This window comes from Muntiacus reevesi, chromosome 5, assembly GCF_963930625.1.
Source record: "Muntiacus reevesi chromosome 5, mMunRee1.1, whole genome shotgun sequence".
Lineage (NCBI taxonomy): Eukaryota > Metazoa > Chordata > Mammalia > Artiodactyla > Cervidae > Muntiacus > Muntiacus reevesi.
Genome location: NC_089253.1, coordinates 38896602 through 38916362, shown reverse-complemented (window position 1 = coordinate 38916362; position 19761 = coordinate 38896602). Strand labels below are relative to the sequence as shown.

Genomic DNA, 19761 nt, shown 5'->3' with positions numbered 1-19761 from the left:
GAGGTCAGAGGGTTGGCCCCGCCCCCGTAACAAGCCGCGAGGCCCGGACAGGGAGGGGTTACCAGGCGGCCCGGCCCCCCCTCGTCCCGCCCCCCCTCCCGCGCTTCCTGGCGGCTCCGCGTCCGGGGCCTGTTTGTGCTGCGGCGCTGGGGCCCGGGACGGCCCCGCCACCCCACCCCCGGGAGCCGAGAGCGGCCCCGGGAGAGTCCGAGGCCCCGGCGAGCCCCAGAGCCTGCGGCCCCCTCCCCACAGCGCCCCCTCCAGGCCCTTTGCCCGCGCCCTACAGCGCCCCCGGGGGGTGGCTCGGCTCCCTCGCGCGCGCGCCCCGGGGTGCTTCCCCTTCCCCTCTCCCTGGCCATGGCCCCCGCGGCTTAGACGCCTCCTCCTCCGCCGCCGCCGCTCGGAGCAAGCCGGGGGCCGGATGGACGGGGCCGGGGGGCCCGGTGAGTACGGGGCGGGGCGGGCGGCGTGCCCCTTCCCGGAGCGCCGGCCGCTCTGGCGCTGCCATTGCCCGACGGCTGTCCCGGGCGTCCCCGCGTGCTTCTTGGCCGCGGGGGCTCCAGCATCCTCCACTGTTCCTCAGGCCGCTCCCCCTAGTTACTTGGGTCCTTCAACTGTCATTTCGGACTTCGCCAACGCCATCCTGCCTCCCGTGTTACTCTGGGCCCCTGCAAAATTTCCGAACCTCCTGTGTTAGCCTGGGCTTCTTTTCCTGCTTTGTTGGGTCTTTTTGCTCCTGACCTCTGTTACCCTGAAACCTGCGCTGGGACCTCTGCTCTCCGCTGCTAACCCTCTCCTGTCACTCCGGACCTCTTCTCTTCTGAGTGCTCAGGATGACTGTCCTCTGAGTTCCCTGCTTCTCTCCTGGTGCTCCCTCGCAGTTTCGCTGCCTTCCCTGGAGTCCTGCGGTTCCTCTGGGCTGGGCCCTGTCGTCCCTCATCCAGCATTGCGCCTCCGTCTGTGGTTCCCACGTTCCTCGGCAGAACTCCATATTTTCCCCCTGGTACTCCATGGTACTCCCTGTCTTTGCGGAGGCTGGGACAGGCAGCAGGAAGGGAGCTCTGCCAGGTTCCTCGCCTGCCCTGCCAGAAGGAGGCCCTTGATCCTTTTCCCATCGTCTCCTCCCCTCTGGGAGCGCGTCCAAGTCTGGAGTTGCTTGGAGGGGGCTGTCCTATTGGACAGATGCAAAGTTGGGGGGGAGAGAATCCCCTCAAGCCTTTCCCCAGGTGTGGGTGTGGGGTGTGGGGGGGGGTGGCATGCTGACGGCTTCTTGCCCCTTTCCCAGGTGAGGGCCCGGCTCAGGAGGCCCTGCAGTCCTTGAGCCGGCGGCTTCAGGTGCAGGAGAAGGAGATGGAGCTGGTGAAGGCAGCCTTGGCAGAAGCTCTTCGCCTGCTGCGGCTGCAGGCGCCCCCCACCTCCTTGCAGGACCCTGGCACCCTGGGCCCTCCGAGGGACAGGTATGCACGTGGTCACATCCTCCTCCTCCTCCTCGATGGGGCCTCTGGGGCCATCAGGTTGATGAACTGTCTCCCCAGCAGCCCCGCAGCCCCCCCAGGACTGCCACCCACATGCAGCCCCTCCTTGGTGAGCCGAGGCACCCAGACGGAAGCAGAGGTGGAGGTGGAACCACCCCCTGGCCCCCCCGGGCTGAGCAACGGGCCCCCAGCTCCTCCCGGGGGCAGTGAAGAACCTAGTGGGGCCCAGTCTGAAGGAGGGGGCAGCAGCAGCAGTGGCACGGGCTCCCCTGGCCCCCCGGGGATCCTCAGGCTGGCTCAGCCCCCGCAGCGCACTGACACGTAAGTGTCCTGTGGCTGAGGCTGGGAGGGGAGGGCAGATACGGGAGCCCAGGGAATGACGTTCACCTGCTCACTGTGCTCTGCCCAGGCCCCGGAGAAATTCTTCCTCCTCATCCCCCTCAGAACGGCCTCGCCAGAAACTCTCCCGGAAGGCAGCTTCCTCGGCCAACCTGTTATTGCGGTCTGGGAGCACAGAGAGGTGGGCGAGCCTCCCCCTGTCCGCCCCACCCCAGGCTCAGGTTCTTGACTTTCCACATCCCTCACCTGGCTTCCCTGGGTGGGGTGGGGGGCCTCATTGCCCAACAGGAGGAAAGGAACAAGCGCTCCTGGGGCGCCTGCTGTGTGCCCGGCACGGTGCCAACCCCTCGACCTCCTCCACCTCATTCAGTCCCCACGACATCCTTGGGGGGTAGGTGGTCTCATGCTGTTCATTGGCCAGGTGAGGAAGCAGGCTCAGAGAGGGTAAGTGGTTTGCCTGGGGTCACACAGCTAGAGCCAGGATTTCAACGCAACTCTTCCTGACTTCCGTTGCCCCTTCCCTCCCCACCGTATCACAGCATCCCTTTCAAGTTCCCAAGAGGGTTTTCCAAAAGTATTCATGGTTTCGATGGGTGACTCCTCAGAGTTCAACTCTCTTCCTCCACCCCAACCTACCACGCTTTAGAGACCAAGGGGGAAAGTCCAGTGGATTGTCTCAGAGTGTGTACATACAGGCTTCAGGACGCCTGACTGTTCATTCTCATCCTTGGCCTCTGCTTTATTCTCGGAAGAGAGATTGTCATCTTATTATCCTCTAATGACAGTGATCTCTGGAATTCACCTTTCACTTTCCCCTTGAGAGATAAGGACTTTCCTGCTGACCTCTCAGATCCTCAAGAGGCAGGGCTGATGTACCTTCTGGAGTCACTATGGGCCCATTTTACAGATGGAGAAATGAAAAGGTTGATAGGCAAAGGCCTGGGGGTCTGGAGGAAAGTGTCACCCCACACTGCCTCTTACAGCCGTGCTTGGCCCTTTTAGTCTTCTCACACCTTACACGGAGCCCATCTACTCCAGAGCCCTCGCTGCTCATGATACAAGCTTAAAGTGTGCAGAGGTGACTGTGATCTCTAGGGTAATCTCCTTTCTTGTGTCCTGCCCCTCCTCAGTTCTGTCTTGGGACCTGACCGCAGTCCCTGTGCTTTTCTCTCTGCCCAACAGCCGTGGGGGAAAAGACCCCCTCTCCAGCCCGGGGGGTCCTGGCTCTCGGAGGAGCAATTACAATTTAGGTATGTCCAGGTAGATCTGGAAGAACTTGGATGATGGGGTTGGGGCTACAGCCCCAGGAGCTGTTTGGGGGCAGGAGCTGTGAGGTATGGTGATTGGAGCTCTGCCCTGACTTTCCTAGCAGGGAAGCTGCAGGACGGTGGTTGACACCTGCTCCTTTTCTTTGTAGAAGGCATCTCAGTGAAGATGTTCCTCCGAGGCCGCCCCATTACCATGTACATCCCATCTGGCATCCGCAGCCTGGAGGAGCTGCCCAGTGGCCCACCCCCGGAGACCCTCAGCCTTGATTGGGTGTATCCTTCCCCCTTCACCCGCCCTGGCAACCACCCTTCCCATCATGAAACCTCCCCACCCCCTGCTTTTTTAGGGTTTCCTCCTGGGTCTGCAAGGAGAGGGAGACCTCTGAATCCTCCCCTTCTACCTTCTGCCAGTGGCACTGCTAGTTGGAGCTCGTTCTTTCCCCTCTTTTCCTCACTGTGCCCTTGATCCAACCCTTTCCTTGACTGTGATCCCCACTCCAGGTATGGGTACCGGGGTCGTGACTCGCGCTCTAATCTGTTCGTGCTGCGCTCTGGGGAGGTGGTCTACTTTATCGCATGTGTGGTGGTGCTGTACCGGCCCGGGGGAGGCCCCGGGGGCCCTGGAGGTGGCGGCCAGAGACATTACCGGGGGCACACGGACTGCGTTCGATGGTGAGGGTCCCAGGGCTGGGGAGTGGGCAGCTCTAGGCGTGGGGAGGGCAGGCTTGGCAGAAAGAGGGTCTTGGGTAGATGTGGAGAAGCAGGAGAGGAGAGTGGGCTTGCTGCTCTGCAGACCCAGGGACGGTGTCCTGGGTGGTCTTGAGAGACCGACCCCCTTCCCTAGAGTGTCTCCTCCCCCACTTAGCCTGGCTGTTCACCCTGATGGTGTGCGTGTAGCCTCAGGACAGACAGCCGGCGTGGATAAAGATGGAAAGGTAAGGCAACAGTCAAACGTCAGGGTGAGATCCCGGCCCGGCCCTCCTTCATGCCCCTGACTCCTCCTCCTCCACCAGCCCCTGCAGCCTGTGGTTCACGTCTGGGACTCCGAGACGCTGCTGAAGCTGCAGGAGATCGGACTGGGGGCCTTCGAGCGGGGTGTGGGGGCCCTGGCCTTTTCAGTTGCGGTGAGCTGGCCCTGGCGCCTCGAAGCCCCCATTTCCTTGTCTGGGAACCCCCTTCTTGTAGTTCACCAGGAAGCCTCAGAAGTCCTGGCCTTCCTGAGCCCTGCCCAGCTGGTTCTCCTAAGAGACACGTGGCGCCTTCTGCTCTCTCAGCCTGTCATGGCGCCCCTCACCTCCTTTAGACCATGAACCCCATGACCGCCAGGCCTCACTCAGCCCCTCCGGTGTGTCCTCAGGATCAGGGCGCTTTCCTCTGTGTGGTGGATGATTCCAACGAGCACATGCTGTCGGTGTGGGACTGCAGCCGGGGCACGAAGCTGGCTGAGATCAAGGTGAGGTGTCCAGGGGGCCTGGCAGGGTGCGGGGTGGGGTGGGGTGCAGAGAGCTGCAAATTTCCCAAATACGAACCTCCCTTCTGGCCAGGTCCCCTGGAGCAAGCCTCCTAGCCTCTCTGAGGCTGTGAAGTGGGGACCACAGAGGTTCTGACCTCATGAGGGACGTGTTAGGCATTAGCGAGTGACTGAGAGTGGCGTTCTTAGGGGACCAGGGCCTTGGAGGAAGGGTTGTCCTGAGGGTTCTGGACCTCAGCGGACCAGTCATCAGGATGCCAATTGAAGAAGTCTGGTAGAATGAAGGTGTACAGGGCTGGGGGTGGCTGAAGCTAGTATCTTCCCTTCAGAGTACAAATGACTCAGTCCTCGCCGTTGGCTTCAACCCTCGTGACAGCAGCAGCATCGTCACCAGTGGGAAATCCCACGTCCACTTCTGGAACTGGAATGGTGGAACAGGGATTCCTGGGAACGGAACCCTCACCAGGAAACAGGGTGTCTTTGGGGTGAGGCGTGGATGGGGGCGGGATGGGGGGGAAGGCAGAGTGCAGATGAAAGCATTGGGCTGTGTACTGTAGACCTTAATGCTACCAACTCGCAGTGGTCCCGTGACTTGTAGTCTTTGCCCTACCCTTTGACCTCTGCTCTCTGCTCACCTCGCCCCTAGAAATACAAGAAGCCTAAGTTTATCCCCTGCTTCGTGTTCCTCCCGGATGGAGACATTCTCACTGGGGACTCAGAGGGGAACATCCTCACCTGGGGGCGGAGCCTCTCGGATTCCAGGACCCCAGGCAGGGGCGGGGCCAAAGGTACTGTGAGGTGGGGTTGCATCCTGGAAGGCTAGTTCCCCAGAAGGTCTGTGAAGACAGAGGAGAGGATGTCCCATCCTTTTACCTGGGGAGTTGATGGGCTCTGTCAGGGGGTGGGGCTGTCTAGGCAGCTAGAATAGAAGGGTAGTGGGTAGCATGGCAAAGGGAGGGGGCTGGGGCTTTGGAGTCTGCCAGGTCCTGGGTTCACCTCTAGTTCTGGCCTTTAGGAGGTTACCTCACTTCTTTGAACCTTGGTTGTTCAGTCTGTAAACTGGGGAGAAGAGCCAAGGATCAGAGACAGCATTCAGTGGGCACTTAGCAACTGGGAGTTATCGCTCTATTGTGACCGCCTAGGCTGCTTGTTCCCTCCTCCCCTGCACCCTACAAGCATGACCACCCAGACTTTGCCAACAGAGACCTATGGGATTGTGGCCCAGGCACACGCTCATGAAGGTTCCATCTTCGCCCTGTGTCTCCGGCGGGACGGGACTGTGCTGAGTGGTGGTGGGCGGGACCGCCGGCTGGTCCAGTGGGGGCCCGGGTTGGTGGCCCTTCAGGAGGCGGAGGTGACGGCTGGCCTGGGGTCAAGGGAAGGAGGGGGATGAGGAATGGGCGGGGGCACCTGACGTTCTGCGCCCCCCTGCAGATTCCTGACCACTTCGGGGCTGTGCGGGCCATTGCAGAGGGGCCTGGCTCTGAGCTGCTGGTGGGCACCACGAAGAATGCGTTGCTGCGGGGAGATCTGGCCCAGGGCTTCTCCCCTGTAATCCAGGTTGGGGAGCAAATGGTTTTGGGGAGCAAGGAGGGAAGAGCTGTAGGGGAGGGGCAGAGATGACAACCTGATCTCCACTGCAGGGTCACACGGATGAGCTCTGGGGGCTCTGCACACATCCCTTCCAGAACCGTTTCCTTACCTGTGGCCATGACCGGCAGCTCTGCCTCTGGGACGGGGAGGGCCATGCGCTGGCCTGGAGCATCGACCTCAAGGTAGAGAGCTCTGTGTCCCCAGATCCTCGCTGTCACACCCACAGTGACTTCTGTGGCCCCAACTCCTTCCCCAACATCCTCTTCCCTTTTGCTCCTAAAGGCAGCCACCTTGCACTGGTGTGACTGTACTGGCTGCTAAAATATTTATTCTTCTGTACTGATGGTGCCAGTGTCCCCGAATACTGTCCGCCCCTCAACCCCAAGACCTCTTGAGTCGGCAACTAATGTTAATCTCCGGTACAGCTGGGGGTATCAGTTCTGGTGACTAAGCGTTTTGAGTAGCACCTCTGTTTAGGCTCCAGAGGCATCCTGCCTGCCATCCCAGGTCTCCTGTCCCTCTCCTCCTTGGAAGAGGGGAGGCTTTGCTGTTGTATCAAGATGACAAGGTGTCCATCTTAGTTCCCTCACTTGAACAGCATCTTCCTGAATTCACCTTCTCCCCTCTCCCAGGAGACTGGTCTCTGTGCTGACTTCCACCCCAGTGGGGCAGTTGTGGCCGTAGGACTGAACACAGGGAGGTGAGAGGGAGCCAGAACTCCTGGGAGGGGAAAGCAGGAGGTATGGGAAGGGTTTCTGGTAATGGGGGGGCGGTGGAGGACTGTGATCGCTGCCTGTTCAGGAGCCCCAACTGCACCCTCCCACTCCTTAGTGCTTTTGCCTGCAGCCTGGGTCTCCCTTGCTCTCCTGTGGCAGCTGTCATCACACCCTCCCCCATCCACTCCCCCTCCTCTGGGAGTGGAGGAGGTGGCAGCTCTGGATAGAGGAGCAGCGGGGATGGGCGGGGCATAGGGGAAACTAACACAGGGAAGTGACAAGCTTACAGAATCCACAAAGCCCTGTCTTTGGGCCCTTGGACTCCTTTTCGAAAGGTATCAGGAGCCCCTCAGCTTATCTGTGGGGCTAATCTGCCCTTAGCCCCTTTCCTTTTCCCAGCATATGAATGCAATGGCAACCTCTCTGCCTGTATCATAGCCTTTCTTTTGGTGTCTCTGAGGCTCTCTGACTTGCCAACCTGCACCCTGCTCGGGACAGGTATCCTCACACCTGTTTTCCACCTCCTTCCCTTCCAGGTGGCTGGTTTTGGACACAGAGACCAGAGAGATCGTGTCTGACATCACCGATGGCAATGAGCAGCTCTCAGTGGTTCGGTACAGCCCAGGTGGGAGCCACCTCCACCCTGGACCTAGACTCATCCCTGGCCCTTCCCTCTCTGAGTGACTGTCTTTGTAGATGGGTTGTACCTGGCCATCGGTTCCCATGACAACATGATCTACATCTATAGCGTTTCCAGTGATGGTGCCAAGTCCAGCCGTTTTGGCCGCTGTGTGGTGAGGAAGCTGGGGTCGAGGGTGGGGCATTGCCATAGCAGGTAAACTAATGCCCTTCTGGTGGGGGTGGGGGGGATGGTAGCTGCATTTTTAGTCTCTTGACCCTTGCTCCCAGGGTCACTCCAGCTTCATCACTCACCTTGACTGGTCCAAGGATGGGAACTTCATCATGTCCAATTCTGGGGACTATGAGATCCTTTACTGTGAGTAACAGTAGGGGAGGGCATGAGGAGAGGGGAATTGGGGTGGGTTTTATTTATGTGTGTGGGCTCTTGTTTGGGAGGGGATGAAGGAATTGTGGGGGAGCTCCCAGTAGAGGGACAGTCAGAGGGGTTGGAGATGAGTTTATACACATATGTCATTTGGACAGAAAAACCACACACACAGTTTAACACCATGTCTTGTTCCCACCAGGCCTTAAGAGAGTTGAAAAATGTACTAGGAAAAAGATTGTTTTGGAAAAGTTTCTCAGGACAGGTGTGGAGGGGTTGACTTATCTAGAGAGGAGAACTTCAGATGAGAACTCCGGAAGCACAAGGGGCTGGGTTTTGCCCTGGGCTGACAGGCTACCACTCTGACCAGATCACACGCGGTGGCCTCAAGCCAGTCTTTCCAATTTGGTCTCCTATGTCATCCTCCCCATGGAAGGCAGGGTGAGAACTGAGCTGGGTGGGCTCCCTTTCCCCAGGGGACGTGGCTGGAGGCTGTAAGCTGCTGAGGAATCGCTACGAGAGCCGAGACCGGGAGTGGGCCACCTACACCTGCGTGCTGGGCTTCCATGTCTATGGTGAGCAGGGGCACCGTGCCGCGGAACCTTGCGGGAGCGTGAGGGGACAAAGTGCAGCCCGCCTGGGGCTCGGAATGCTGGACATGTGTAGGGGGTGGACGTCAAGAAACTGGCAGATCCAACCCAAGAGGCCCCCCCGGCCGGCCCTCGGGACTGGGAAGGATTGCCTGGAACGTGGTGGGTGGGTGGCCGGGCTGCCTGAGCTGGGGAGGGAAATGGTGCAGCTCTGGACCGCGGGTGGGGGCGGGGAGGTCGGGCTGAGGCCGGCTGCTGTGATAGGCGTGTGGCCAGATGGCTCGGATGGAACCGACATCAACTCCCTGTGCCGCTCCCACAACGAGCGCGTCGTGGCCGTTGCCGATGACTTCTGCAAAGTGCACCTCTTCCAGTACCCGTGCGCGCGCGCCAAGGTGAGGCCTCCCGGGGCCTCCGGGGCCGGGCGGGCGGCCGGGGTTGTGCGGCCGCTGGAGCTCCACTTCTCTCCGGCCCAGGCGCCGAGCCTTGTGTACGGTGGTCACGGCAGCCACGTGACCAGCGTCCGGTTCACGCACGACGACTCGCACCTCATCTCGCTGGGCGGCAAGGACGCCAGCATCTTCCAGTGGCGAGTGTTGGGCGCTGGGGGCACGGGGCCGGTGCCCACCACGCCCTCTCGAACCCCCTCCCTGTCCCCTGCCTCCTCTCTTGACGTCTGACCCCTGCCGGACCGGACCCACCGGCCCTGCAGTGTGGCCCTGCCCCACCCAAATCCCCCAGGACCGGGGCGACCCTGTCCTCGACTTCGAGACATTCCCCAAAGCGCATTTCCCCGGAGGGGACGAGCGGCACCCCTGCGCACACTGTATAGACCCGCTGGCTGAGCCGGGCAGTCCCAGCCTGGGCCCTGACTCCCGCTGCCTACTGAGGGGCAATAAACCAAAAGCAAAGTCGCCTCCCGGTCCTTTTGTGGGGCGCGGCTGGGCGCCTCGGGGCTTTATGAGGGTGGGGAGGAAGGCAAAGGGGAATGCGGAAAAGGTGAGGGAGGGTGGACTGTTCATGCAAATAACAGGCAAAGCCGCTTGCAAATAACTGCGAAGCGCAAAGGCGTTTCAAGTCTTTCGCGGCCGCAGGCGGAGCTGCAAGACTCCGGCTAGCAGAGAGTTAAGCCCAACTCCTCTCCCCGCCCTCGGAGGCGGGGCCGAGCCGCAACGGAAATAGCCGAGTGCCCGGCCGCTGTTGGCCGGAGGGAGCCGAACTTCTTCCGGAAGTAGCCGAGCTTGCGGTCTTGCTCTCCGACCGAAACCGAGTGCTGGGCCTTGTTCTCCGGATCCGCCGAAGGTGTTCCGGAAGGAGGCGAACCCCGAGGCGGGCCGGCAAGTCTTCGCGGCGGCCCTCAGAGTCCAACGCCTGGTGCGGCTCGGCGAGGGCGGGGGTAGCTGCAGCCTGCCTCCGGTCCGGCGGGATCCGAGCTCGTTCCGGAAGAAGCCGAGCGGACCGGCGCCGGTCTTGGCGTCCCGGGCGTGAGGCTATAGAGGCGGCGGCGACAGCGCGGGCCGGGATGAGCCGCGACGGCTGAGGCTGCGGAGGCGCCGGCTGCGCGGGCCCGACTGAGACTTCTGCGAAGCGCCGGCCCCGCGCTCAGGGCTTCGGTTCGAGTCCTGCCCTCGGGAGCCTTCCGGACCCCTTTGTGCGGCCGGAGGCGGCGGCGGGAACGGCCATGGCGGCCAACATGTACCGAGTGGGGGGTGAGTACCGGGCGTTAGGGGCTTCGGGACTCGGGGCGGCAGAGGTTGGGCGCTGGGGTCAGAAAGGCTTGGCTCCCAGCGGCGCGGGGAACCGCGTCTGGGGCGGCGTGGTCCCGAGCGCGGACCGGAACCGGAACCGGGAGCATGGGGAGCTAGGGCGCGGAGATCGCGACACGGCCGGGCTCCGAGACTCCCGGGGAGGCTGCGGGCGGCCCGACGGCACTCTCAGGGCAGCGTCTGGGCCACCGGGGTCGTGGAGTGGGCTTGCGAAAGTGGTTCCAAAGGGGCTGACAGGGCAGGCAGGGGACGCGAAGGGCCGGGGCGACTGCTTGGCCACCAACGGGGGAGCGGCCAGGAGGTTTCCTCTTCCCGGGCGTTATTGTGCCCCTCGGTTTGCAAAGGTGGGGGCCCTGAGTAGGAGTGAACAATTGCTCTCTTGACCGAGACTGGGATGCAACTCCATCGCTGAGTTGTGGGGACTGCTGGGGAACCCTCTGCTTCTCTTGTCTCCTCATTAAGACTTACTTTTGAGCGGAGAATCTGATTTAAGAACTGGGTGATTAGGGTTGGAGGGTGGAACGTCCCTCCATTATTTTCTGCTAGTCTGTACACTTCCACATTTCAGCGTCCTCTCTACCTAGACCCTTATCTCCTTTTGGTCTACTCAGGCCTCCTTTCGCTCCTCCCACTTTGGTGCTGGACTCTCCCATCTACTCCTCTGATCTTCCCTGTTCTTCCCCACCCCCTCCTACAGATTACGTCTATTTTGAGAACTCCTCCAGCAATCCTTACCTGGTTAGAAGGATTGAAGAGCTCAACAAGGTGAGTGGAGCAGAGGCCCGCCCCCCCCCCCCCCCCACCTCCCTCTTCGGTTTTTAGAGATCTGTAGCTTCAGGTGAATGAGAGAGAGAACACAAACCCTGTCCTAAGTACCCATGCATATTCATTCATTCGTTTATTCCACGCATTCAGGAAAGGCTATTGAGAGCTTATTGGGAACTTCACTTTTCTGATTTTTGGGGGGCCGAGGAAAGGGATTTGGAAGTCTGTCCTTAAATGTGAATCTCTTGATTCATAATTTGAGTTTTTCTTACATCCTTTAGAAACTTGTTCACTGATGTTAGTCTCTTCTTTATGCATTTCCACTTTCAAATGATTAGTTTTCACCACCGTTTTTTCTCTCCTTAGACTGCAAATGGAAACGTGGAGGCAAAGGTTGTGTGCCTTTTCCGGCGAAGGGACATTTCTAGTAGCCTCAACAGCCTGGCTGATAGTAATGCCAGTGAGTGTCTTTGTCCCCACCCCCAGTTTCCCTGTCTCCCCCTGCCCATGGTCTGAAGCCTGGGCATGTCCCTGCAGGTGTTCTCTTGTAGTATGCCCAAGGCAGGGTTGTGAGTTTGGGGGTGGGAAGTGCCTGGTCTGCAGAGGGAGGCCTGTTTTTACATGTTGGGTTAGAAGCAAGGTGGAGAGGCCATGCTAAGGAAAGCCAGAATTTGGCTTACGTGAGTGTGTATTTGTGAGTTTGCCTTTGTGAATGGTGTATGTAAAAGAGATGATAGTATTTAAATCGGGGATGAGGAAGTGCTTTAGAGAAGCAGACCTCTGGGGGGACAGTTTCGGTTATGTTGGGATGATAGGTGGTGACTGCAAAGGTCGGGTGAAGAGAAGAGACTGTACTGAGAAGTCTGCATAACAGGAAAGCAGGTTTTTTGGTGTGATCATGAGGTGGTAAGGCTACATTGATGGGAGAAAATAGGAAGTCAGAAACATTTTCTTGCATTTTTCCTCTGTTCCCACCTAGACTAGCTTCCTTTGCACTCCATTTTACATCTGTCCCTTTTCTTTTCAGCCTAGCCTTCTTCTCTTGATGCTTTCATCTTCATGATGATACCCAGCCTTCCGTTTTCGTTAGTTTCTTTTTCCTTTCCTGCTTTGGCTTTCTTTCCCCTTTCTCTTGTTCTTCCTTTCTAAATGATTTTCCTTATTTTAGGCTTCTTTGAGCATTGGGCATGAAGGGGTTAACGAGGACCTGGGCCGACCAAGTTCTCTGGCCCTCTGGGGTTTCCAGCCCGGTCTGGCAGGGGCTGACCTTGGTCTTGTCCAATCGGAAAGGCTGTGGGGGGTGTGGTCCCCCTTGCCTTAGCACAGGGTTTCCGGAGCACACAGGCAAGGGGTGGAGCCTACTGCACACCCCTGCCCCCCCCCTTCTCCTTGAGGTTGGGAACAATGCACCAATGAGCCTGGGCCTGTGGCTCTTCTGCCCCCTCCCTCTTTGGTTGGCACCCAACCAAGTTAACCCTTTCCACTAAGGTTTCAGGGCGAGTTGCAGCTCCTTGGGGAGGAAGGTGTTGGCACTAGCTTGAGAGGTACTGTCCTTGAGAGCCCCCAAAACAAACTATTATTAGCTAAGTAGAAAACAAGGGAGTTGGGGTTGCATGTGATGTTTAAGAGCAGAGTCTCCTGAAATTTGCAGAGGAACTGGTAAACACAATCTTGTGTGATGCTTTTATTTATTTATTTTCACTGAATTTCTGGACCTCAGGTTAGTTTAGTAAGAAAGAGACAAGTGCGATATTCTTGCTGGGCTTGCTGTGATCGGATTTGTGCTATATGAGTGGTATCTGAGCATTGGCACCTGGGTTTGCTGTGTGTTTCTGTGGCAGCCTTTGTACTCTGTGTGTGTGTTCAGTTGCTCAGTTGTGTCTGACTCTGTGACCCCATGAACGTAGCCTGCCATCTCCTCTGTCCACGGGATTTCCCAAGCAAGACTACTGGGAGCAGGTTGCCATTTCCTTCTCCAGGGTTTCTTCCCCACCCAGGGATCCAACCCCGTCTCCTGCATTGATTGGCAGGCAGATTCTTTACCCCTGAGCCACCTGGGAAGCCTCTTGTACCCTGAGCAGCTCTTCCCTAAGAGCACTCATTAATGATGAAGAGTTGGGAGCACCTGTGATGGCGACAGGGGAGGGCTAAGAGGTAAGGGTGGTGTGGTAAGGATATGGAAGGCAGGTGCCTGGGGAATGTGAGGAAAACATTAAATATTTATCCTGGGTTAGAGTTTTTAAGGTGGCTTCTTTCTGAATTAGTTTCTGACTTGCTTTCTTCCTCCTAAATCTCCCAGGGGAGTTTGAGGAGGAATCGAAGCAGCCAGGGGTGTCGGAACAGCAGCGACATCAACTGAAGCACCGAGAGCTTTTTCTTTCTCGGCAATTCGAATCATTACCAGCCACCCACATAAGGTATGGGGCAGTCAGGGCCACTGTGGCTTGCATGCACTTACTTAGAAGGTAGAGAGGAGGGGCTAGTGTGTGGGAGATGCCGCGCAGAGGAAATGAGCTCACCCAGGGTTTTCTGACCTCTCTCCTGTAGGGGGAAATGCAGTGTGACCCTCTTGAATGAAACAGACATCCTGAGCCAGTACCTGGAAAAGGAGGTGAGAAGGAGGTGTTGGGAGAAGAGGGAGGGAAGTGGGTATTGCCCCGAGAAGCAGGAAGAAAGTCTGACCGGGATGAGGTAGAGCTTGACAGGCTGCCTGTCTCGGGAACTCCGGATAAGCCCCATGCCTCCTGCCTATGAGGACTGCTGCCCTGCTCACTTTCTCTCTTTCTCTCTCCAGGACTGCTTTTTTTACTCACTGGTGTTTGACCCTATGCAGAAGACACTTCTAGCTGATCAGGGAGAGATCCGAGTTGGTTGCAAATACCAAGCTGAGATCCCAGATCGCCTGGCAGAGGGTATGCAGCAGGAGAGACTGGGTTATGACCACTGGGATGTCTTAAGATCAAAGTCTCTGAGTGGTGGGCCTTGGCTTTGTGTGATGCACAGTCTGCCTGGCTCTGTGTTAACGACCCGGGCAAAATGACCCCTTAGGAGCCTGAAGGGGGCAGATGGGCACAATGGGAAGAGAAGTCTGAGAGTTAAGGTGGCTAATGGAATCCAAGGAGGAGATGAGGTGTATTGTGTCAAGGCACCTGTTTTTCTCCTGGATGATACCATTTCCCCACTCCCCAGGAGAATCTGATAATCGCAACCAACAGAAGATGGAGATGAAAGTCTGGGATCCAGACAACCCTCTCACAGACCGACAGATTGATCAGTTTCTCGTGGTGGCCCGGTGAGGGGTGGGTGGATGGGGAAGATGGGCTGTGGGTGGTGTGGACATAGTTCTGAGTCATGTTCTTAAGAGATGGACTTTAATTATTTTTGGCCTGGGTGTCGTCCTTTTTTTTTTCCCCCGCCTCATTTGGCTTGGTTCCTCAGCCCACTCGAACTTTCTTCTTTCCCTGACTTGTCACTCTCTCTCTTAGAGCTGTGGGGACCTTCGCAAGAGCCCTAGATTGCAGCAGCTCCATTCGGCAGCCAAGCCTGCACATGAGTGCAGCCGCTGCCTCCCGAGATATCACTCTGGTGAGCAAAAGTTGGTGGGTAGTTGGGTAGGTTGGGTTTTGTGGGGACCTGCAGAGCCTCGGGACTCTGCAGGGAGGAGGTTATCTGAGGTGGGGAAGTACTTAAAGAGCAGCAGGGGAGTGGTGCTGAGAGTTTCAGGTCATCAGCATTGCTTCCCATCTTTCCTGTAGTTTCACGCAATGGATACGTTGCAGAGGAATGGCTATGACCTGGCTAAGGCCATGTCGACCCTGGTGCCCCAGGGCGGGCCAGTGTTGTGTCGGGATGAGATGGAGGAATGGTCAGCCTCAGAGGCCATGCTGTTTGAAGAGGCCCTGGAGAAGTACGGGAAGGATTTCAATGATATTCGCCAGGACTTTGTAAGTGGCTGGAGCTAGGAGGAGAGGTGGAAGAGGTGGCAGATGAGGGAACCAGGCTCTGGGGCCAGATCCCGGCTCACCCTTCTTCTCTCTGTCTCTTCAGCTACCCTGGAAGTCACTGGCCAGCATAGTTCAGTTTTATTACATGTGGAAAACCACAGACCGATACATTCAACAGGTAAGGTCTAGGCTGGGGACATTGGACCAGAGACCCCCTGCTCACCTCTTGTCTTTGAAGTTGATGACACCCCCCCCACCGCCCACCCCCCGCTGAGATGCTCTGATCCTTTTTTCTCTTTCTCCTTCCCGCAGAAAAGATTGAAAGCTGCTGAAGCAGACAGCAAACTAAAACAAGTCTACATCCCTACCTAGTAAGTATGATGGGTAAGGCATGTTTTCTTTCTCTGCCCCTAACCTGTGCTTTGCTAAGTGATGGGGGGTACACAGGAGACGGGCAGATTATTATGGGGACAAAGTGGAAGTCTTTCCTTGACCAGTTCCTGGTTTCTCTCCCATTAGCACCAAACCAAACCCTAACCAGATAATCTCGGTGGGCTCAAAACCTGGCATGAATGGGGCTGGATTCCAAAAGGGCCTGACTTGTGAGAGTTGCCACAGTGAGTTCCAGAGAGGGATAAGGGATACCGGGAGTGAGCGGGGTGTTTGCCTGAGAGGCTCAAGTGGCGTTTACCTCCTGACCATTCCCTTGTCTCCATGCTCCCACAGCCACACAGTCTGCCCAGTGGTACGCCTGGGGCCCACCCAACATGCAGTGCCGCCTCTGTGCTTCCTGTTGGATCTACTGGAAGAAGTACGGGGGACTGAAGACCCCAACTCAGCTTGAGGGGGCTGCTCGGGGCACCACAGTAAGGATGGATGAGGGCAGGTTGGGGAGAGCAGTGAGCTAATTGATGTGAGCTTTAGGCGAAGGCCAGAACACCCAGCTCCAGTAAGGTGATGGCTTGACGGGGTGGCGGGGGTGGTACTTGGTAGTGGCTGGGGAGCCAGGTGGTCAGGACAGCAACAAAATCAGGGAATAAACCCTCTGCTGACAGTGGAAGAAGGGAGCCTTGGTGACTGACTGTTTCCCCTTTATCCTATGTCCTTCCAGGAGCCACACTCGAGGGGTCATTTGTCCAGACCGGAAGCCCAAAGTCTCTCCCCCTATACAACCAGCGCCAACCGGGCCAAGCTGCTGGCTAAGAACAGGCAAACATTCCTGCTCCAGACCACGAAGCTGACCCGTCTTGCCAGACGCATGTGCAGGGACCTGTTACAGCCAAGGAGGGCTGCCCGACGACCCTATGCCCCTATCAATGCCAACGCCATCAAGGCAGAGTGTAAGGGCAGGAGTGCTGGACTGGTGGCAGGTTTGGGGTTGCTGTGGTCAGAGACCAGTGTTTTCCTCTGGTTGTTTAATGACTGCAGGGATAGTAGGCCACAAGGATTTGTTAAGAGATTAGACATGATTTCTTGGGACTTCCCTGGTGGTGCAGGGGTTAAGTGCTCCCAGTGCAGGGGGTACAGGTTTGATTCCTGGTTAGGGAACTAAGATCCTGCATGCTGCACGGTGTGGTCAAAACAAAAAGACGTGGTTCCTGGCCCCCGAATAGTGACGCTCCTTCAAAAGCTTTCATCTCTGTTCTCCAGGCTCCATTCGACTTCCTAAGGCTGCCAAGACCCCACTGAAGATCCACCCTCTGGTGCGGCTGCCCCTGGCAACTATCGTCAAAGATCTGGGTAAGGGGTGGGGAGCTAGACGGGATTCAGGGCGGGCTTAGGGTGGGGGGCCGCCAGGTGGTGTCTGGCGTTTATTATCAAGACCCTTCTGTTTTTTTCTTTCTCACTGAGTCCAAAGAGGTTTAGTCTTAAGTGTACTTTTGTAGGATAAAAATGTTCTTCTCATAAACCATCCAGTATAACTGCATACTGATTGATAAGAACATGTTCACATGTGACTTTTGAAATACTGCTAATTACTTGTCAGACCCCTCTCCCATTACTACTTGCGGGGATTCATAGAGAAAGTGTGAATGTTTTCTAAGGTTTCTTTTAATTTTTTTCTGACAGTGGCCCAGGCACCTCTGAAACCAAAAACACCTCGGGGTACCAAGACACCGATCAACAGAAATCAGCTGACCCAGAACCGGGGACTGGGGGGCATCATGGTGAAACGGGCCTATGAGACTGTGAGTAGGCCAAGTGAAGTTGGGTGGGCTTTTATATCTTGAAAGGTGTCTGGGAGTCCCCTCTCATTGTGTTGCCCCGCCTTCTTCCAGATGGCAGGAGTTCCTTTCTCTGCCAATGGAAGGCCTCTGGCCTCAGGGATTCGCTCAAGCTCACAGCCAGCAGCCAAGCGTCAGAAACTCAACCCAGCTGATGCACCCAATCCTGTGGTGTTCGTGGCCACGAAAGATACCAGGTAGGGAGCCCGCCACGGGAGGGGCCGAGAGATCAGCAACCCAGATTGGTGGGTATGGGAAAGGAAATAGGAGGATCTGAGCAACACTAGCTCCCTGAAGACTGGGTTGAAATGGGGGATGTGCTAGGAAAAGATGGGCTGGAAGGTGAAATTGTAGTGGAATGTGGAAGTTTCACCTTGACAGTTTTTGGTTTTTTTGCTGCCTCTTCTCTTGCTGGCCAGAGCCCTGCGGAAGGCTCTGACCCATCTGGAAATGCGGAGAGCTGCACGCCGGCCCAATCTGCCCTTGAAGGTGAAGCCACCACTGATGGCAGTGCGGCCCCCTGGCCCTCTTCCTCCATCATCACATCCTGCCAGCACCAATGAGCCCATTGTCCTGGAAGATTGAGCACCTGTGGGGAAGGGAGGTGGGCTGGAAGCTAGAGGGTGGGTGCACAGGGCACCTAGCCTCCCTTCCCTCTGGTATCAAAGGGAATGAGGAGTGGAGGAGGGAGGGAGCAAATGAGTGTGTCCTTGGAGGGGCCGGGCGCCCTCTGGTGTTAGCACTTGGAGGCTTGTCCCCTTCCGATGCCTCTCCATGCCTGGTGGTGGAGGGAGGACTGCAGGAACTTGGCTCATTGTGGGAACCTAGCCTGTTTTGGGGGGTAGGACCCACAGTTGTCTTGGACAGTTTTGGGGGGAGGGTTTTTTAATTTTTTAAAAATTTTGCCTCCCTTTGTGAAAGGGGATGGGGGAGGGGAAGAGTAAACAGATACCCGGTGGTGGTATCTGGTTGGGGGAGGGGGGCGTGCACTGCCATGACTGCCATGTCTTTTTTCTTTTTTTCCTTCCTAATTGGGGGTTTCTCTTGCCGTCCGGTGTCCGGACTTTCCTAATTGGAGTTTGAGGCCCCTAAGCTGGTAGCAATCCCAGCCTATGCTCGCTCTTTCCTTCCCTCCCCTTGTCCCCTCTGCCTTTTGTACGCCAGTTCTCAGAAATAAAGACCTTTTGTCTGTTTTTTTAACCTCGGATTCTGTAATTGGTTCTTATAGTAACAAATAAAAAGCTGTTTTCTTCAGCTTCTCCTGGCTCAGCTATTCTCTGCTCTCTGTGTGTGTGTGTGTGTGTGTGTGGTGGCTTCTATAGGAGGGGATGAGTGTGTATGTGTTTGGGTGTATGTCTTGAATGGGGAAAATAAAGAACAAAGCACAGTAGAGAAGGTGTAGATGGGGCTTGCTTTGGGAACAGCTTTATGCGATATGTAGCCTGGAGAGGTGGCTTGCTCCCACTTTGCTTTCCTGTGGAGTCCAGACTGCTCCCCTGCTCCCTACAGTACTGCAGCCCAAGCACCATCTTGGCCCAGCTTCATTAAAACAGTTGGGATGCACTGGTTCTCAAAATTGACTAGTGGATTCTAAGGGAGGGGGTGTGTGTGTGTGTGTGTGTGTGTCTAGTTTCTCCTGTATTCTATAGGAGGGAGGGTGTGTGTGTGTGTGCGCGTGTGTGTCTAGTTTCTTCTGTATTCTATAGGAGGGAGGGGTGTGTGTGTGTGTGTGTGTGTGTCTAGTTTCTCCTGTATTCTATAGGAGGGAGGGTGTGTGTGTGTGTGCGCGTGTGTGTCTAGTTTCTTCTGTATTCTATAGGAGGGAGGGGGGTGTGTGTTTCTAGTTTCTTCTGTATTCTACAGGAGGGAGGGAGGGTGGGTGTATGTGTGTGTGTGTGTGTGTGTGTGTGTCTGTCTGTCTAGTTTCTTCTGTATTTTCCAACTCTTCCTCCCCTCTTCTATTTACTGAAGGAATTCTGGGAGTTGCTAGAGGCCAGAGCGGGATGTAATCCACTTTGAAGGGTACTGTAGACTCATGCCACCTACTTTCCTGCTACTTCAAGGATCCCCAAGGCCAGCCTCAGCAACTGCTTGATATTGAGGTCCCCCTTGGGACCTTGGGGTGTTTCCTGCCTTTTGGGGTTTGGGAGACAGATTAGACACGATCTGGTTCCAACGGGAGGAGCCCCTTAGGAGAGAGAAGCCTACAGTGTGCTCCTTGAGCACTTTCTTTAGAGATGGGGAAAGGCCTAAGCAGCAGACTTACCTCGAGTTTAGTTTGAGACGCCTGACTCAGGCCCGCTGCTCTTTTCACAGCCCGATGCTGTGGGTTGATCAACACAGCAAGAGCTGCTTAGCCCAGCTGATAGGCTCCTCTATCTCATGGTCCCTGTCCCTGGTGCCTCCTCAGGTCCCTTGCTCTCTCCCTGGTCTAAGCCAGCATCTCTGGTGTCGGGAGGAATGACCACTACAACGGTCTACGGCGGAATCAGCACCCTCCAACGTTTTTACGCAGTTGCCATCACAGCAGTTTCCGCTGCATGCCTTTAAATGGGCGGGAGGCTCTGGTGTCTGGTGAATACTCCACGCAGACCGCTTTCGAA

At 56.8% G+C, this 19761-nt stretch overlaps 2 protein-coding genes across 4 annotated transcripts; both read left to right on the top strand.

Annotated features, from left to right (window-relative positions):
• Nucleotides 1-118: 118 nt before the first annotated feature.
• EML3 (EMAP like 3) lies at nucleotides 119-9364 on the top strand. 2 transcript variants are annotated; one of them, XM_065937496.1, is made up of 22 exons: nucleotides 119-443; nucleotides 1286-1457; nucleotides 1539-1796; nucleotides 1885-1995; nucleotides 2997-3064; nucleotides 3232-3355; nucleotides 3584-3754; nucleotides 3948-4017; nucleotides 4096-4206; nucleotides 4440-4535; nucleotides 4883-5038; nucleotides 5200-5341; nucleotides 5756-5907; nucleotides 5988-6113; nucleotides 6197-6328; nucleotides 6779-6846; nucleotides 7399-7487; nucleotides 7559-7656; nucleotides 7772-7859; nucleotides 8345-8443; nucleotides 8723-8853; nucleotides 8935-9364. In XM_065937496.1, the coding sequence occupies exons 1-22, from the start codon at nucleotides 422-424 to the stop codon at nucleotides 9136-9138; spliced, it is 2688 nt and encodes an 895-aa protein (XP_065793568.1). In that variant the 5' UTR covers nucleotides 119-421; the 3' UTR covers nucleotides 9139-9364. The 2 variants fall into 2 exon arrangements, with proteins under 2 accessions (XP_065793568.1, XP_065793570.1); XM_065937498.1 differs by having other exon boundaries at nucleotides 1536-1796.
• A 393-nt stretch (nucleotides 9365-9757) lies between these two features.
• Nucleotides 9758-18412, top strand: MTA2 (metastasis associated 1 family member 2). Of its 2 annotated transcripts, none has more exons than XM_065937499.1 (18): nucleotides 9758-10167; nucleotides 10922-10989; nucleotides 11356-11449; nucleotides 13289-13406; nucleotides 13537-13600; nucleotides 13784-13901; nucleotides 14179-14281; nucleotides 14475-14574; nucleotides 14745-14933; nucleotides 15037-15111; nucleotides 15246-15304; nucleotides 15453-15550; nucleotides 15660-15799; nucleotides 16045-16273; nucleotides 16584-16673; nucleotides 17004-17122; nucleotides 17213-17355; nucleotides 17578-18412. In XM_065937499.1, exons 1-18 carry the CDS (start codon nucleotides 10140-10142, stop codon nucleotides 17741-17743), a joined length of 2001 nt encoding a protein of 666 aa, XP_065793571.1. In that variant the 5' UTR covers nucleotides 9758-10139; the 3' UTR covers nucleotides 17744-18412. The 2 variants fall into 2 exon arrangements, with proteins under 2 accessions (XP_065793571.1, XP_065793572.1); XM_065937500.1 differs by lacking the exon at nucleotides 9758-10167 and adding an exon at nucleotides 10406-10568.
• Nucleotides 18413-19761: the final 1349 nt, after the last annotated feature.